The 16,351-nt window shown below is 43.0% G+C and overlaps 1 protein-coding gene across 4 annotated transcripts in view; it reads left to right on the plus strand.

The window, feature by feature from the left end:
- The window catches only part of LOC311039175 (partitioning defective 3 homolog), a 757,442-nt gene that overhangs the window by 361,072 nt on the left and 380,019 nt on the right, over window positions 1-16,351 (plus strand). For all 4 annotated transcript variants that reach the window (XR_014600133.1, XM_084048843.1, XM_084048842.1 and 1 more), the window contains exon 16: window positions 12,047-12,236. Coding sequence is in view for 3 of the 4 variants with exons in the window: in XM_084048843.1 (XP_083904969.1) it covers window positions 12,047-12,236 (190 nt within the window). In the remaining variant the exon portion in view is untranslated. The remainder of the gene's footprint in view (window positions 1-12,046; window positions 12,237-16,351) is intronic.

The raw sequence follows: 16,351 nt of genomic DNA on the forward strand, positions 1-16,351 counted from the left end.
TGTCAATTATTGGTAGTTGTGGGTTACAGGTTTTTGGGCTTGTTTGTAAATTGTAGTTGCTTGTTTGGGCTTGTTTCCTTATGTTGTTTAAACCATTGGTTCTCAAAACATTTTCATGTCAAGGAAACCCCCCCAAATGAATTTGTCCGCGGACCCCCCGCATCTATAAATATACCTATATCTGTAAAAAAAACAATTCCCGATTTTTCCAAGATGTTTTTGAAAAAAGCAGATCTACAATCTCACAACGCGACGCATTGCGACGCGTTGTGAGCTTGTAGATCGGCCATTTGAAAGTAGCCTATGCATAAAGGTTTAAAGTGCTCATGTGGCCTGTAGTTGCTTGTTTTCATAGACCTGGTTGCTTCTTTCTTTCGCAAACTCTGGCAACACTGGCCAGGCCCCGGAGGATGTTGCCGTGAAGCTGCGTTGTTGCAACACAGGGAGCAAAAACGCAAAAGACAGGAAAACGTATCTGGCGACGGCCTAAATGAAACACATGCTTGCACAACATATCTTGCGTTTCAAGTCTAGAAAAACACATGGGGTAGTAATAATACATGGCTCATAGAACTCATTCATGTGGTCAAGATGGGGTATATATCGCCGCCGGCTAATTTGACACTCAACAGACCTTAGGCACATCTTCAAAGGGAATCCACAATGGCTCTGGGATACATTAGCTAAAATTTTTTTTTATATAAGGTCATCTCATTAACAGTGCTGTACGAAGAGCCTCGTTTAGCATTGAAATGCCTTTCGCAGTGAGTGTTCGGCTCAACCTTTTCACAAGGAAAGAATGACACCAATGACGAGTGCTAATAAGCTACATGGCGTAGGTGCCCGTGCAAAGAGGCATCGCTACAGCCCAAGTTTACTTCTTCATGAAACCTGTGGTCCCGTGCTCCCCCAAAAAATCACACCTACAGGAGCTTTTAGGTACCTTTTTCTTTTCTCTTTGCCATCATTTAGTATTCAATATGCTATTAATTATTTTTGATCCAAATTTGAGTACGCCAATCTAAGTGAATGTGCATCAAACTCAACCAAAAGTTACGCAGGAGCGCTTGTTTTGTTGTGTGCCTTGCATCAAACAAAGCTGTCTTTCAAGGACTGTTACAGTAGGTCTGAAAACCAGACTTTAGTTGTAAAACTCTACAACTCAGAGTTTCTTGCAGCGTGCAAGAAAACAAAGCTTTTTGGGGTCTTTCAGGTAAAGACTCAACGCTAGAGGCAAATTTAAAAAAAGATGTCTCCCACACGAAAAAAATAAATAAATAAACTGAGATATAAGTAATGCCATGTCTCACAGTATTTTGCTTTAGGTGTTATAGTTATTTATGAAAATGTTAGACCCAAGCACCCAAGTATGCAACCAAATGTGCACTTCAATTTTGGGAAAATAGATGCCATTACACTTTTTTTTTTTTTTTACTTTTCGTCTCTGTCGAGTGGAAACCTCATACGTCCAAAACTGTTACTTTTTACTTTTTGTAATATGGAGATAAGAGTTTTTTTCCCCGACAGCAACGTGTTTAAGGCTGGTGAAATTACAGTATCGCACAGGGTACAAAAAGTTTTGCTAGTGAAAGCACACAGTGCCATTTTGCTCCCTCTCTCTCTCAGCCATATTAATAGCACTCTCAGGAAGACTCCACAGCACGTTAAGGAAGGTCACTCCGACTCATTTCCTGTCTTGATGACAGTGCATAATGAGAGGATGAGTCTGCAGCCTGTGAAAGCACTGTAATAGGTGAGGGGGAAACGGGGTCAAGTCCTGGGATAGACGCACCCTCTTAAGAGACCATTAGGCAACAATGTGCCCGCTCTATGGATGCGTGTGCTCGTGCACACGCACACACAATGCGCTTTTGTTTTGTGTGCACGCAATGCATGCACACACACACACACACACACACACACACACACACACACGTACGCACACGGAAAGCACTGCAAGAAGAACCCTGCTGTAACTCAGACCCTGTGTGTGTGTGTGTGTGTGTGTGTGTGTGTGTGTGTGTGTGTGTGTGTGTGTGTGTGTGTGTGTGTGTGTGTGTGTGTGGTATGGTATCAGGCATTAAGGCTAAAAGGATAACACAAAGAAGTCCTGGGGGCTTGTTTCCATTGTGGTCCTATATGGAGTGTGTGTGTGTGTGTGTATTTGAGTGTGTCATATAATACATCTCTATTCTTGTAAAATACCTGCAAAGAACTGGCCACATTCACAAGGGTTTTCTAAAGCACAGAGTACCGGCCATGTGTCTCCCTTAGCAACGACGAGGCTGAAGCCCATCATAATTAGCCTGACGAGAGGGTGTAATCTTCAGGCCAATTTAACCTGGGCATCTCAGCTACCACAGTCCAGTAATTGGCGATACAGTGCGTGTGCGCGTGTGCGTGTGCAAACATGCTACTACATGTGTACTGTGCATGTGTCATCACTCTTGCCTGAGGGCGAACATCAGTTTGGTCTAAACGTTGCTAACGAACAAGGGAGCTTTACGATAAGATACGAAGAAGATAATTCCAGCGTGCAGATACTGTAAATTCTTTCTCTTACATACCGTACACCATTGGTTCTCAAAGTGGGGTCCGGGGACCCCCAGGGGTCCTTGGGGGGGTTCCAGGGGGTCCCTAGCAAAATGTGTTAACATAGCATCACAATAATTTTAACCACTTTAACTTTTTATACTTTGGCTATTCAAAAATAGCAGATATACAAGCTCATAGCGCGGCACCGAGTGCTGCGCTTTCAGCTTGTAGATCGGCTATTTTTTTAAAATTGTCAACATTTGTGCAAACCTTTAAATATATATATATATATATATATATATATATATATATATATATATATATTTTTTTTTAAAGCAAACATTTGTAACTCAAATCTTTGCTTCTGGGGGAAAAAAATATTTTGAGATGGGGGTCCACGGCAAAATACATATCATTTTGGGGGTCCTTGACATTATAAAGTTTGAGAACCACTGCCGTACACCACACTCACAACATATACCCCTTTGACCCAAACGACTTCACTGAGAGCTGAGGGTCAGTGCGAACACGCCTAGTCCCTCCAGCCTCCACCTTCCTTGCTCTCGGGTGCCACAGGGTGTCCCAATTTTTTGGCACATGGGCGCCCGGCCAAAAAGTGTCTGCGGTGGCACAGCGAAAGGTCTTCCAGGCTTCAATTTTCGCCCCAGCGTGAGGACCTCGCTGCCGGCTGCATTTTTCAATTAGAGGGGAGCGGGAACGCACAGCCGGAGGGCGGGCGCTATATGCTAACAACATCTGCGTCACCAACCCGCCATGGACCTTCATCACCGGGATGAAGGCCTGCCAACTACTCCCCATGCCTTTTCCCTCTCTGCACCGTGTGCCAGTGGTGCGAAAGAGTACTCAAATGTTTTACTTAAGTAAAAGTTTCAATACTGCAATGTAGAAATACTACAATTACTACAATTACAATAAAAAGTCTGGAATTCAAAAGGTACTTGAGTAAAAGTACAAAAGTATTGGCATCAAAATGTGTACTCACACGTTTTCAAATGCATAAAATGTATGCACAACTTTTGAAAATAGCTGATCTACAAGCTCACACTGCGTCACATCGCGACGCAGTGTGAGCTTGTGAGCTTGTAGATCGGCTATTTTCAGAATGAATGTATGTTTGGTAATAATAATAAAAATCTTCAAAGTAACTATTAACTAAAGCTGTCAAATGATTGTAGTGGAGTAAAAGTACAATATTTGCCTCTGAGCTGTAGTGGAGTAGAAGCAAAAGTATTGGAAATTGGAAATACTCCAGTAAAGTAAAAATCACACCCTGTGTGAAGGAAGCGGTGCCTTTGGGGCGGGGCTTGACTCATTTCAGTTCGTCCCTATTGGTGGTCTGAGTCCACTTACCAAATTTGTACTTGGTAGCATGCTGCAAACTGGAATGATGGCTGTTTAAAGCCCAGCCAATGGGCAGACAGAGGGGGCGGGGCTTAAGTAATTACAGTTCGTCCCTATTGGTGGTTTTAGTCCATGTACAAAATGTGTACTCCGTAGCATGCTGCGAACTTGAGTTATGGCTGTTTAAAGGCCAGCCAATGGGAAGACAGAGGGGGCGGGGCTTCAGCAATTCATGCTCGTCCCTATTGGTGGTCTAAGTCCACATACCAAATTTGGACTTGGTGGCATGCTGCAAACTGGAGTTATAGCTGTTTAAAATCCCGTGCTCATCCCGTGCTCATACGGGCGGACGGACATAACATACGCTGGGGGTCCCTGGACCCCTCTTTGATAACCAGTGGCACGTGTGGCCAATGAGAGGAGAGATGGCATAGGCAATCTCCAAGTCTGTGTGTGTGTGTGTGTGTGTGTGTGTGTGTGTGTGTGTGTGTGTGTGTGTGTGTGCGTGTGTTTGTATGTGTTGCTTCTTTGCCGTGCTCATCCCGTGCTCGGACGGACATAACATACGGACGCTCATAACATACGCTGGGGGTCCCTGGACCCCTCTTTGATAACCAGTGGCACGTGTGGCCAATGAGAGGAGAGATGGCATAGGCAATCTCTACGTCCGTGTGTGTGTGTGTGTGTGTGTGTGTGTGTGTGTGTGTGCGTGTGTTTGTATGTGTTTCTTCTTTGCCGTGCTCATCCCGTGCTCATACGGACGGACGCGGAGACAAAGTCAAATGTAGAGCGGTTGGCACCGCTAAAAATAACTCGACTTGTAGTTAAGTACAGTTCTTTGAATAAATGTACTTAGTTAACTGTACACCACTGCCGTGCACTTCCTTCTGTCTCAGGTGGAGAGGGAGGGGTAGCGATGGGCGAGAGAGGGAGAACGAGAGAGAGAGAGAGAGAGATAGAGAGAGAGATTGTCCAACTTTCACCCTCAAGGGCAAAAGGATGATGAGTATGAGTGGGGCGGGGGGGGGGCACAGCGGGAGACCGTCAGGTCAACTCATTTCATTTGGAGCGGGGAGTCGCGCAGGCATGCAGGCAGGCAAACTGTGTTGCCAGATTTTGCGAGAGAAATATAGCAACCGGGTCTATGAAAACAAGCCCAAAAGAAGCGACTATAGTATTATAGGCCACGTGAGCGCTTTAAACCTATATATACGAACATCGGCTCTTTGAAAATAGCTCACAGAGCTTGTAGATCTGCTATTACAGATGTGCCACTTCAAAACTTCACACGTTACTGTTCTTTCCCTGAAAGTGCCCTGAAAATGCATTTTTTCCTCCCTGTTTTGCCCTTAAAAAGGCACTGTTTTGCCCCTGAAAAGAAGTTGTCACTACACACCCCCGTTTTTCCCTTCAACAGACATCCATATACATGAGAACAAAAGAATGTGTGTTGAAGAAGGTGTCAGGCTCATTATGAGGCGAAAGGTGATTTGAAGAGGTCTTTGACCAGTTGCTCAAATTAATTAGCATCATAAAAGCAGTGATCATCAAAATAATTCAGCATTTTAAATGCCCTTCTTTGTCCCTCTTATTGCCCTGGGAATCCCCTGAAAATGTACTGTCTTGGCGATGGCAGGACATTTGAAGTTTTGAAATGGCACATCTGTAACTACACTTCAGAAACAAGCCCCTCCCAAAAAAAATTGCAACCCGCAACTACCAATGTTTACAAGCGCCTTTACAGAACAACAAGCCCAAAGTCGCTTATAATAAGCAGACGTGGCAACGCTGGCAGGCAGGCAGACAGGCGGGGCGTAACACACCTGATAGCGGTGGATTGGTGCCCCTCGGCCAACGCCGCGCTAAGTGGGACACCGAGCCCATGTGTGTGACGGTGGAGCTGACAGACAATATCCTGCAGCGTCAGACCGTTTGCTACGGTCAGTCCATTCCCCACTATAAGCCGAACGGGTGTGGGCTCAAAAACACACACACGCACGCGCGCGCGCGCGCGCACACACACACACACACACACACACACACACACACACACACACACACACACACACACACACACACACACACACACACACACACACACACACACACACACACATACACACACACACACACACACAAACACACAAACACATAGGCCTACACAGATACACATGCCCTTATGTCCGTGTGCATTTACACAAATAAAGACACTGAAAGAAAAATAGGCGCACACACACATACACTCATTAGATGTCCTTCTGTTATTCATTCTCGTTCAATGTCTGACTCATAGGCATGAATCACAGGTGAATGGGCCGTTCACCTGACCATGTGGTAGTGCATTCAGTCTTTGTATCAAATGTATTCCGTTAAAAAAATAGGATTGTGAAGTGAAGTTCATGCACTTGTGAGCAATTTTCATTAAAACATGAATAGGTGGGGCAGGGCCATCCGCCCTCTAGATATAATGGTTTAACCTCATGTACATACTGTACCTGCTGGTTTATGCTACAGTATGTGTGTGTATATGTAGATATCTTTGATGTTTGCCTCTCGTCTCCCTGCCCCCCTCCCAACCCAGATTTGTAAATGTATCCACAACGCAAGGTAGAGCAAGTAACTTGTACTGTATGACACATATCACTGTATCCAGTACAGCCAGATTTACTCTTACTTTTCCCCCCCGTGTCGTGCAGTGAAAATAGCAGATCTACAGTAGATGCGCAAGTCACGCATCTAGGGTTTAATTTGTGCCGGAGCTGGCCGGAGCTCGGCCACAGAACCTGCCTTGCTGGGACCTCTAGAAGGTGTTCCGTCACCTCAAATGCCCACACAATACATTACGTTTTTATTTAGGCTGTGTATTATTAATTCAGGTTTGACATTTCCCCCTCAGTGTCCCTTTCCTTAATGGAAAAAGGCCGTGGGTGAAATCGACACTTGAGTTACGTTTGTATGTCTTCACAATAACCATTTTAGTATCCGCTATTAGAAAAATGGTTGTGCCTGTGTAGATCTGCTATTAACTGCACTTCAGAAACAAGCCCCTCCCAAAAAAATTGCAACCCGCAACTACCAATATTTACAAGCGACTTTACAGAACAACAAGCCCAAAGTCGCTTATAATAAGCAGACGTGGCAACGCTGGCAGGCAGGCAGACAGGCGGGGCGTAACACACCTGATAGCGGTGGATCGGTGCCCCTCGGTCAACGCCGCGCTAAGTGGGACGGAGCTGACAGACAATATCCTGCAGCGTCAGACCGTTTGCTTACGGTCAGTCGATTCCCCACTATAGGTGTGTGCTCAAATACTATACGTACTCACACACACACACACACGCACGAACACATAGGCCTACACACATGCATACACATGCCCTTATGTCCGTGTGCATTTACACAAATAAAGGCACTGAAAGAAAAATAGGCGCGCGCGCGCACACACACACACACACACACACACACACACACACACTCACACTCATTAGATGTCCTTCTGTTATTCATTCTCGTTCAATGTCTGACTCATAGGCATGAGTCACAGGTGAATGGGCCGTTCACCTGACCATGTGGTAGTGCATTCAGTCTTTGTATCAAATGTATTCCGTTCAAAAAATAGGATTGTGAAGTGAAGTTCATGCACTTGTGAGCAACTTTCATTAAAACATGAATAGGTGGGGCAGGGCCATCCGCCCTCTAGATATAATGGTTTAACCTCATGACACTTGAGTTACGTTTGTATGTCTTCACAATAACCATTTTAGTATCCGCTATTAGAAAAATGGTTGTGCCCGTGAGCCGGGTGCTCTGAGTCCTGTACCTCACTACGCTAGCTGCAAAGGCCCCGCCTCCTCCTCATGTCAAAACCTCTTATTAATGTTTACAAGAACTTGATGAGAGGACATAGGGACTATCCTTATGAAACCCAAGACAGAGAGAGAGAGAGAGGGAAAAACACCACAAGCGTGAATTGACGAATCAGTTAAATGTGTGTTCTCTCGTCTCTCTTGTCTCATGTCAGCAAATGAATAACAATAACGCTGTACGTTAACAGGTACTTATTCGTGTTCATGAGCTCCGGCACCTAATCATTTACAAATTAAGCACAGTGCCCTTATGACTCCCCTGCCTTATGACAAATAGCCCAGATAATACAAGTCATCACCATGGTTATTGGAGTTCTTATTCTCTTTCACGGAAAGCATTTATCTTTTTGTCGGAGCTCGGTGAAATGAAATGCCTCTCAGATTTGGCTTGGGAAGCTCGCCAGGGTAAATATTGTTGTCTGCTGCAAGTGATTACGCACAATTGCTCCTAAGCTGCTAAATTTGCAAAAATGGTTCGGCGATAATGGAAACAAATGTACTCTCAGCAAAGTACATAGGAAGTCGAAGGATTTCTGAGATTTCTTCTTTTTTTTTTAAATCTAATGGTAAGCATGTGTTGTATGTTTGACTCTGACATTAGACGCTGACATTAGACATTATCGGTCTCCTTTGCATGCGCACGTGTCTCCACTCTCCACATGCATTGTTTCGTACAGTATGTGTGTTTGTGTATTGATGTCCGTGCGCAACATTCTGGAGCAGTAGTTCTCAAACCTTTTCGCGTCAAGGACCCCAGAATTGATATGTATTTGGCCGCCGACCCCCCCATCTGAAAATGTTTTGTGCCCGGGAGTGAGGGACCCCCCGAAGAAAAGATTTGTGTTTAAAAAAATCAAAATTATTCAAAAAATTCCAAACGTTTTGGATATTTTTCAAAAATAGCACGAAGTGATGCGCTGTGAGTTTGTTTATCTGATATTTTTGAATGGCCAACGTATAAATGGATAAAGTGGTTCAAATGATTGTGATGCTGTATTAACAGATTTAGCCGGGTACCCCCTGGAACCCCCCCAAGGACCCCAGGGGGTCCCCGGACCCCACTTTGAGAACCAATGTCCTGGCGTATGTGTCCATACTATGATACTGTTTGATATGTGTGTCTCCATCTTCATCTCCATATCTTCTGTCACTGTCATAGAGTACCGAAATCCTGACGTCACTCGTTCATCCCCTGGGTCGCGGAAGTCATTTCTCTATGGAGAATAACATTGGGTCATCATCGTCTCATATAAGAATTGTGGTCCAAAAATAAACAAACTGTCCGGGCGATATTGTCGGGGAGGTTAATTTAATTAATTTGGCGGCGTAACGTTAGCGTTTTCTCACCGTCAGTTGATGCTTCATATCCGTATGAGTCAAACCGGCGGGATCATTCGTTTATTTTTGAAACACGGTTCTTATTTGACGCAATGTTAAACACGTCTATGGGAATTCAGAATGGGGGGAAAAAAAACACGACCCAGGTAGGATGCGTAAATTACGTCAGACTTCAGTGCTTGGTGTTCCCTCATTGACGGTGACATGTTTTAGAAGAGCCCTCAGTAGAAGTGGTCACCAGAGACCGAATACAGATCAGGAAGATGTCCTTTTGCTCCCTCTCTCTCTCTCTCTCTCTCTCTTTCTCTTTCTCTTTCTCTTTCTCTTTCTCTTTCTCTCTCTCTCTCTCTCTCTCTCTCTCTCTCTCTCTCTCTCTCTCTCTCTCACCAGGAAAATGGTCCCCACAATTGTCTATTTCTCATATTCTGCTGTATTTGTTTTTACTACTATTACAAGTAATAGTAATACAACACACACACACACACACACACACACACACACACACACACACACACACACACACACACACACACACACACACACACACACACACACACGCACACAGCTAACCACTTTGTCCTTGGAGGAGAGAGGAGAACAGATAAAGTGGTGTGGTGCTGTATTAAACGAGACCATGAACCCTATGCTGTCCCCAACAGTATAGATGCTGTGTCCAATTCAACATGTTGAGGCTCAGCATTGTTTATGTAATCAAGTGCTGGGTTAACGGTGGTTGATTTTAGCCAAATCATGTTGTGGTTTTATGGAAGTTCAATGAAAATATTGATGAAAAACACAAATTACTCAGCATTGGAAAGAAGGTTTTACGGTTTGCTTGAAGTGGAAAAGTTATAGTCGTTAAAGTTTTTTGCTGTGACGAACAGAAATGGAAACAGTTTTGTACAATAAATAATGACATGTGCCTACAGTTATTTTCCCTTTCATGTTGCCATTTTATGTCACTGGTTGGGTGACATTACGGTACGTCACCAAGCTATGTGAAATTGAAATGATTTGACAGATGGACAGTAGGGGTGCCAGGGAGCTTGCATGTAGCTGTTTGACTACCAGTGATGGAAGAAGTATTGAATTTGTTTTACTTAACTCATTGAGTGCCCAAATTATTATTATCTATTTCTGGCCATTACAATTTTTATTTTTTTATTTTTTCAAAGTAAAAAAAAAGTGCTTAGGAAGCGAGATACAGCCTTTTTAAGTTATAAGTTAAACAAGGAGTGGATGGAGCTTTTTTCGTTTTTTTTTTAAGTTTTTTTCTATTCTTTTCAAAAACATGTGAAACACGTTAATGGCACTCAACACCATAGTGCTAAAACACGTGAAACACGTTGATGACACTCAATGAGTTAAGTGAAAGTATCAATACCCTTTTGTAGAAATAGTCTGTTACAAGTACAACTTCGGTATCGTCACCTTATTAAACTAATGGCCTAAGTCATTTTTTGAGGAAATGATATTTTTGCCTAAATCAGCTCCTCATGACACTGGCCACCTCTGGTAAAATCACCCAACTCCTAATTGAAAAGGATCATGCTGTTCATGCCCCTTTTAGTATAAAACACGCCCCTTTTAGTATAATGGCCTAACTCCCTAGTGTGACTTAGGACAAAATAGGCCTTTTGTTTGGCCTAAGTCACATGTTTTTGTGACTTAAGCCAAATTATTTACTGATTTAGGCCATTTTGTAATTTGTTTTGCTTTTTATTTTGGCCTAAGTCAGATTTAATCCTATTTAAACCTATTTCAATCTCTTATGTTACATAACTGACAGTCAGTGTTATTTCTATTTAAATAGTCATAATTTGTTATAAACATTTTGGGTGAAATGATTAAGAAATATCATATAGTTTTGTTCTGGATCAGTTTTTTATTTTTCCTGAAAACCTTGAAAAAATGATTTAGGCCATTAGTTTGATAAGGTGACGGTATTCAACATTTACTTGAATAAAAGTACAAAAGTATCAAAATGTAGTTAAGTACCAAAAGTGTGGTGTGATGTAGTTAACTCCTAGTTAACTACAGTCTCCATCGTAAGAGGACATATTGGTTCCTATTATATTCTGTTGTGCTCTCCAGTTTATTATGGCACCCTTGTAATATTAGCACTGCCCCTGAAGATAAAGGTTAATCAACATTGTTTTGGGAAATGTTTTTCAAGATGACATTTAGATCATTCCAGCGTTCTGCTGTATGAGAATTATTGCATCAATTTTTTTTAATAACAAAATCATGTAAATCTAAAATAAGTAAATGCATATAGTTTCCTCCTCTCGACTAAGGATTGGAAACAATGGATGATTGTGAATCATGAAGATCAAGATAAACATTAAAAAAACATGCGTTCATAATGGTTTAAAGCAGGGGTCTTCTGCGGTTTTCAGGCCAAGGACCCCTTAAGAGAGACGAAGAAGGGACAAATAATAACTTGGCCCGCCCCCTGCAATGACTCTGAGGACCAACTAGGGGTCGCGGGCCACGTACCAATGGTTAAGTGTGTACTTGTTTACTCAAATACATGTTGACATCATAGTGCAAACCGTTATGTTAATAATTTTTGTACGGAATCAGAAATATAACAAAATCAGGGGTTCAGTATGAAACATTTTGTTGCAGAAAACGTCTGAGCTGCCATCAACTACTTTGTGCTTTGAGAGGTAACAGTATATGTGTGTGCGTGCGTGCATACAGTATGTGAACTTCATGAAGCTCTGTAGGGGCGAAATGTTGTTGTTTAATGTTTGGTTAAATGGCGCAGGAAACGTGTTCATCAAATCTTGGGTAGAAGCGGAACGTTACATACAGTAGTGCTCCTTTAACATCTACAAGCATTTTAACAAAACTATGATTCCTGATTTTCTTCCTATTTCTTCATTCTTTCATAAATGTTCGTAACTTTGTTATGCTCTTTTGCTTGTTCTCTCCTGCAGGTAACTACCAGCTGTCCCCGACGGTAAACATGCCTCAGGACGACATCGTGATGATCGAGGACGACGGACCGCCGGTGCTGCCCGCCCACCTCTCCGACCAGTCGTCATCGACCAGCTCCCACGACGACATGGGCTTTGTGGGAGAGAGCCCTGCGCCCTGGGTCCACGACCTGCCCAATCAAAATGAATGGTGAGTGGATTCACTTTTTTTTTTTTCTACTCTGCAGCAGGACCTGCTGAATTATTCATCCTATGATGGACCTCATGCATGAGGTATATCACGCTGTGTGTGTGCGTGTGCGCACACACACACACACACTGAATAACTGTGTTCAATAATGGATGCTCCAGTAGGAATATGTCAGGCAGTAGGGACTCCAGGCTCCCCTCCACTCGTTTGGGGATTTCAGCGTTGCATGGGGCTCCATTCACCCAGAGAAGCCTTGGCTCAAAATGCCTCGACATGTAATAAATACATAAACCTTGGTGGCTTATTAGTATTATGTCAGAGGGGCCAAGTGTCTTTAGGGCCCCATAGCAGAGGACCGAGGAACCCTAAAGACAGAAAACCAAGGAACCAACCCCCCTGCACCCCACCAACCCCACACACACACACACACACACACACACACACACACACACACACACACGTTGGTGTCACTATACTTGTTGCATTTTAGGACGTCAATTTAACTTTTTTATAAATGCCTTATTTTTGGCCATTTTTAACTCTAATCCTAAAGCCCGAGTTAGACTTACCGTCGGTGTGCGCCGGTGTTGAGAACTGAAAATAGGCGATGTGCAAGCTCACAGGTGTCGTGCTGGGAGCTTGTAGATCTGCTATTTTCGGTACGCAACACCATGTTTGCAACCAAGTGTAAATCAGGCATAACTACAACCCCAACCCCTAAACCTAACCTCTAAATGTCTACTCATAACCCTAACCCACCCAGTTGAGGCATTCCATAGTTTGAGAACCACTGCCCTAACACCAACCTGAATGTTTTAGTCTAAATCTTAACTTTAACCATATAACAATATTTCTCTTGTGAGTGACCTTGAAAATTGTCCTCACAATTTCGATTAATCAAATTCTACTATTGTGGTGACAATTGGTCCTTAAAGAAAACTGCAAGTGTAATACCAGCACACATCCGCGTACGTACACACGCACGAGCACACACACACACACACACACACACACGTGCGCGCGCGTGCACACAAGCACACAAGCACGCGTGCGCGCACAAGCACACGCACAAACACACCCGCATGCGCACACGCACATCTTTCTTTTGTTCCAAGAAACCTAAGAGGAAAAAGCCTCTTATGTCATTTTCTACATGATTGCAGTGATCATGGTACAGCCAAGTACCGCTGAGGATGACGCGTCCAATCATGTCCTCATACTTTCTCCCATGACAGCGGTTTCAACGTGGGCTGGGAGGGTCCGAGCAGTCCATCAAATGCTCTGTTCTTTCTTCCCTACGATCCGCTGGATGGACAGATAGACGGATAGATAATTGATTTGTCCCTTGTGGGGAAATTGGTTTGCAGCACAATCATAAAGCATTTCATCACAAAATTTCACCACAAGAAAAAAAAAAGAAACAAAAGAAAACATTGTTAAGGACCAAACATCTGTTTTTTTTAAATGAAGCCAGTAAGGAAGTGCCGAATTCCTGTCGCTATTTCCCCCGCTCTGCTGGCTGCAGAACAATTACCACGCCACGGAATTTGAGCGTACTTTACGCTTGATTTTATTACCTTCGTAATCATTGTTTTAAATACTTTACGCTTTCAGTCGCTAGTTTAAAGTCTTTTCAGAGGGGGCATGGTGGCGCAGTCGGTAGCGCTGTCGCCTCACAGCTAGAAGGTCCTGCGTTCGCTTCCTGCCGGGGACGCTGTGGGTGCTGGGGGTGTGTCTTCTCCTCAGCGTCATTAGTGCCCATACCCTAGGTGGGGTTGACGAAAGGCAAGGGCCTACTCTGTGTGGAGTTTGCATGTTCTCCCCGTGTCTCCTAGGGTAGGTAATAACCTCACAAAAAAACATTAAAAAATAAATAAAGTATTTTCAGGCGGGAGTCTGCGGCCAAATACATGTTAATTTGGTTTGACAACCACTGCTGTAGTTGAATTTCATAAGAACATAACATAATGTCTAGCCTTTTACTGGGAGTTTCTCTTAGTTTTAGTCTTTTTTCTGTGCCTCAGTAGCAGCATTGCCAAAACAGCAGCAGCAGACGATGCAACACTTTCAATAAAAGCACAGTAGAGAACATTCGGAGCGTTTTGTTGTGGACATTAAAAGATAGCAGATTCTTTAGAAAGTGCATTCTTTGTTGTGTCCTTAGTGCTTACATGGAGCTTAGTCCACAGGTCCCATTTAAGCTTATATGACTGAGCACAATGTCAAGGTAGTTTGGCTCCCCATTCATAGTGTTAGAGGACTGCAGCTTTCTAAAAAAAATCAATGGACATTTCCTTTGTTTAGAGGCGTTTAGGAGAAGCTTTGGCTTTAGTCGAGACCCATGGCCCCGTGAGCACCTCCATCACATATACTGTAGGAGGATCACCAAGACAGTAAGTGCTGCATAGACAGATGGATGAACTTAAAGAAATGTCTTTTAGGAAAGTGCTAGTGCAAGAGCTGGTGTATGAGATAAACAATAAAGATGATAAAACGCATCCCGAGAGAGGGAGGGCGGGGCCTGTGCAAGTGATCGTTTTGGCAGAGAATGATTTAGCCTGCTGTACCTACTCTGACCTGCATTGTAGAATGGCTATTTTCAGTTTTATTTTCTTTCTTTAAAGACATAAAATAAAATAAAATATCAGTGGATTGAACACAGTTATTCAAATATGTTTTTCATTGGCACACACCAATAAGAAAAGTGGAAATGTGAGTACTTTGTCCTCCATTGTTTTACAATTTTGGATGTGCTACTTTTTGGGGTATCATACCATATCATACCCAGAATAGGGACTCCGGGTTGAAAGTGGTTAAAACATTATTAGGGTATACAATTTGTAGTGGGTAATGAGTGTGCACAAAGTACTGATATAGTAACTTCAAAACTAAATCACTTTTTTGTATAGTTGTATACTGTATATTGCAGTATTGGTGTGTGATTGTCCCCAAAATCCCAAGGCACATCTGGATTTGTCTGGATTTGGCCACACTCCAGTGCGCCTCGGCACACCGTTCAATAACCGCTGGTCTAGAGACTTGATAGGTATATTACAAGACGCTGTGTGTGTGTGTGATCAAATGAAACCTCTCCACTAGACGTTCAAAGCACTTCAGGACCAGTGATGTCAGCGCTATTGGAAGAAAGTCACATGGTTATACAATTGCAGCTGTTTTCTATCGAGTGGGGGATCTTGTGACCTAAAAATGTCAGTTAAACACTGTCACTATCTGTTGAGAACGGTGTTTTTTGTTGCCGCTCTCCAAGCGACAAAAGAAGCGGAGAGTTGGTTTGCCATTTTCTAGTTCCTCACTACCATGCAGGGCAAGGGTAGGATTTCCCCTGCACTTGTGTGGGCCCGTAACACGGGCTTTGACGACCTTGCAGGCTTATGCAAAGGTTATATTGTAATTTAGAAAAGCATGTAGTGTAGACAGATGCCAGGTCAATGTTTTGACTTGGCATCCCACAGTTTGTATAGTTTCAATGTACAGATTATTAATTTTGTTTTATATTATACTGTTTAGAGTAGACTGACGATCATTGGTTTACCTATGATCCTAGATTACCATTTCTATGTATTTGATGTATTACCTCGTGTTTACCTTGCTTACTGTAAATCGCTCTGGATTAAGATCGTCTGCTAAATGCCTATAAATTGTAAATTGACACTGGTCATGGTTATAATTGTTGGATGCCAGTGAGGCATCTACCGTTTGTTCGTAGAGCTGTACTTGTCTTTCTATGTCTCTGTGTGTCCCTTCTAGCAGTGCTCCTGGTTTCTGAATTATACGTTTCTTTAACCACATGAACCGTAGCGTCCCTTTTCTGGGCATGTCATAAATAGGCGGACATTTGGAAAAAAATGCAATGGGATGCGTTGTGAGCTTGTAGATCAGCTATTTTCAGGGAAGAGATTTTGTGTACAGGGGAAAAAAGGAAGGGTATAGACAACTGGGGTACCCTGGTCAATGAAGTATATAGGGGTTTATTTGATACACTTACTGTACAGTATCATTCGGATAAACGTAACATTTTCTTAGTATAGTAGATATCATGTCTACACAGAAATGGATGTACTCAGACACTGCTACGAGCTGATCATTAATCAAGA

Source organism: Gymnoscopelus microlampas (genome assembly GCF_963454915.1).
Source record: "Gymnoscopelus microlampas genome assembly, chromosome: 22".
Taxonomy (NCBI): Eukaryota; Metazoa; Chordata; class Actinopteri; order Myctophiformes; family Myctophidae; genus Gymnoscopelus; species Gymnoscopelus microlampas.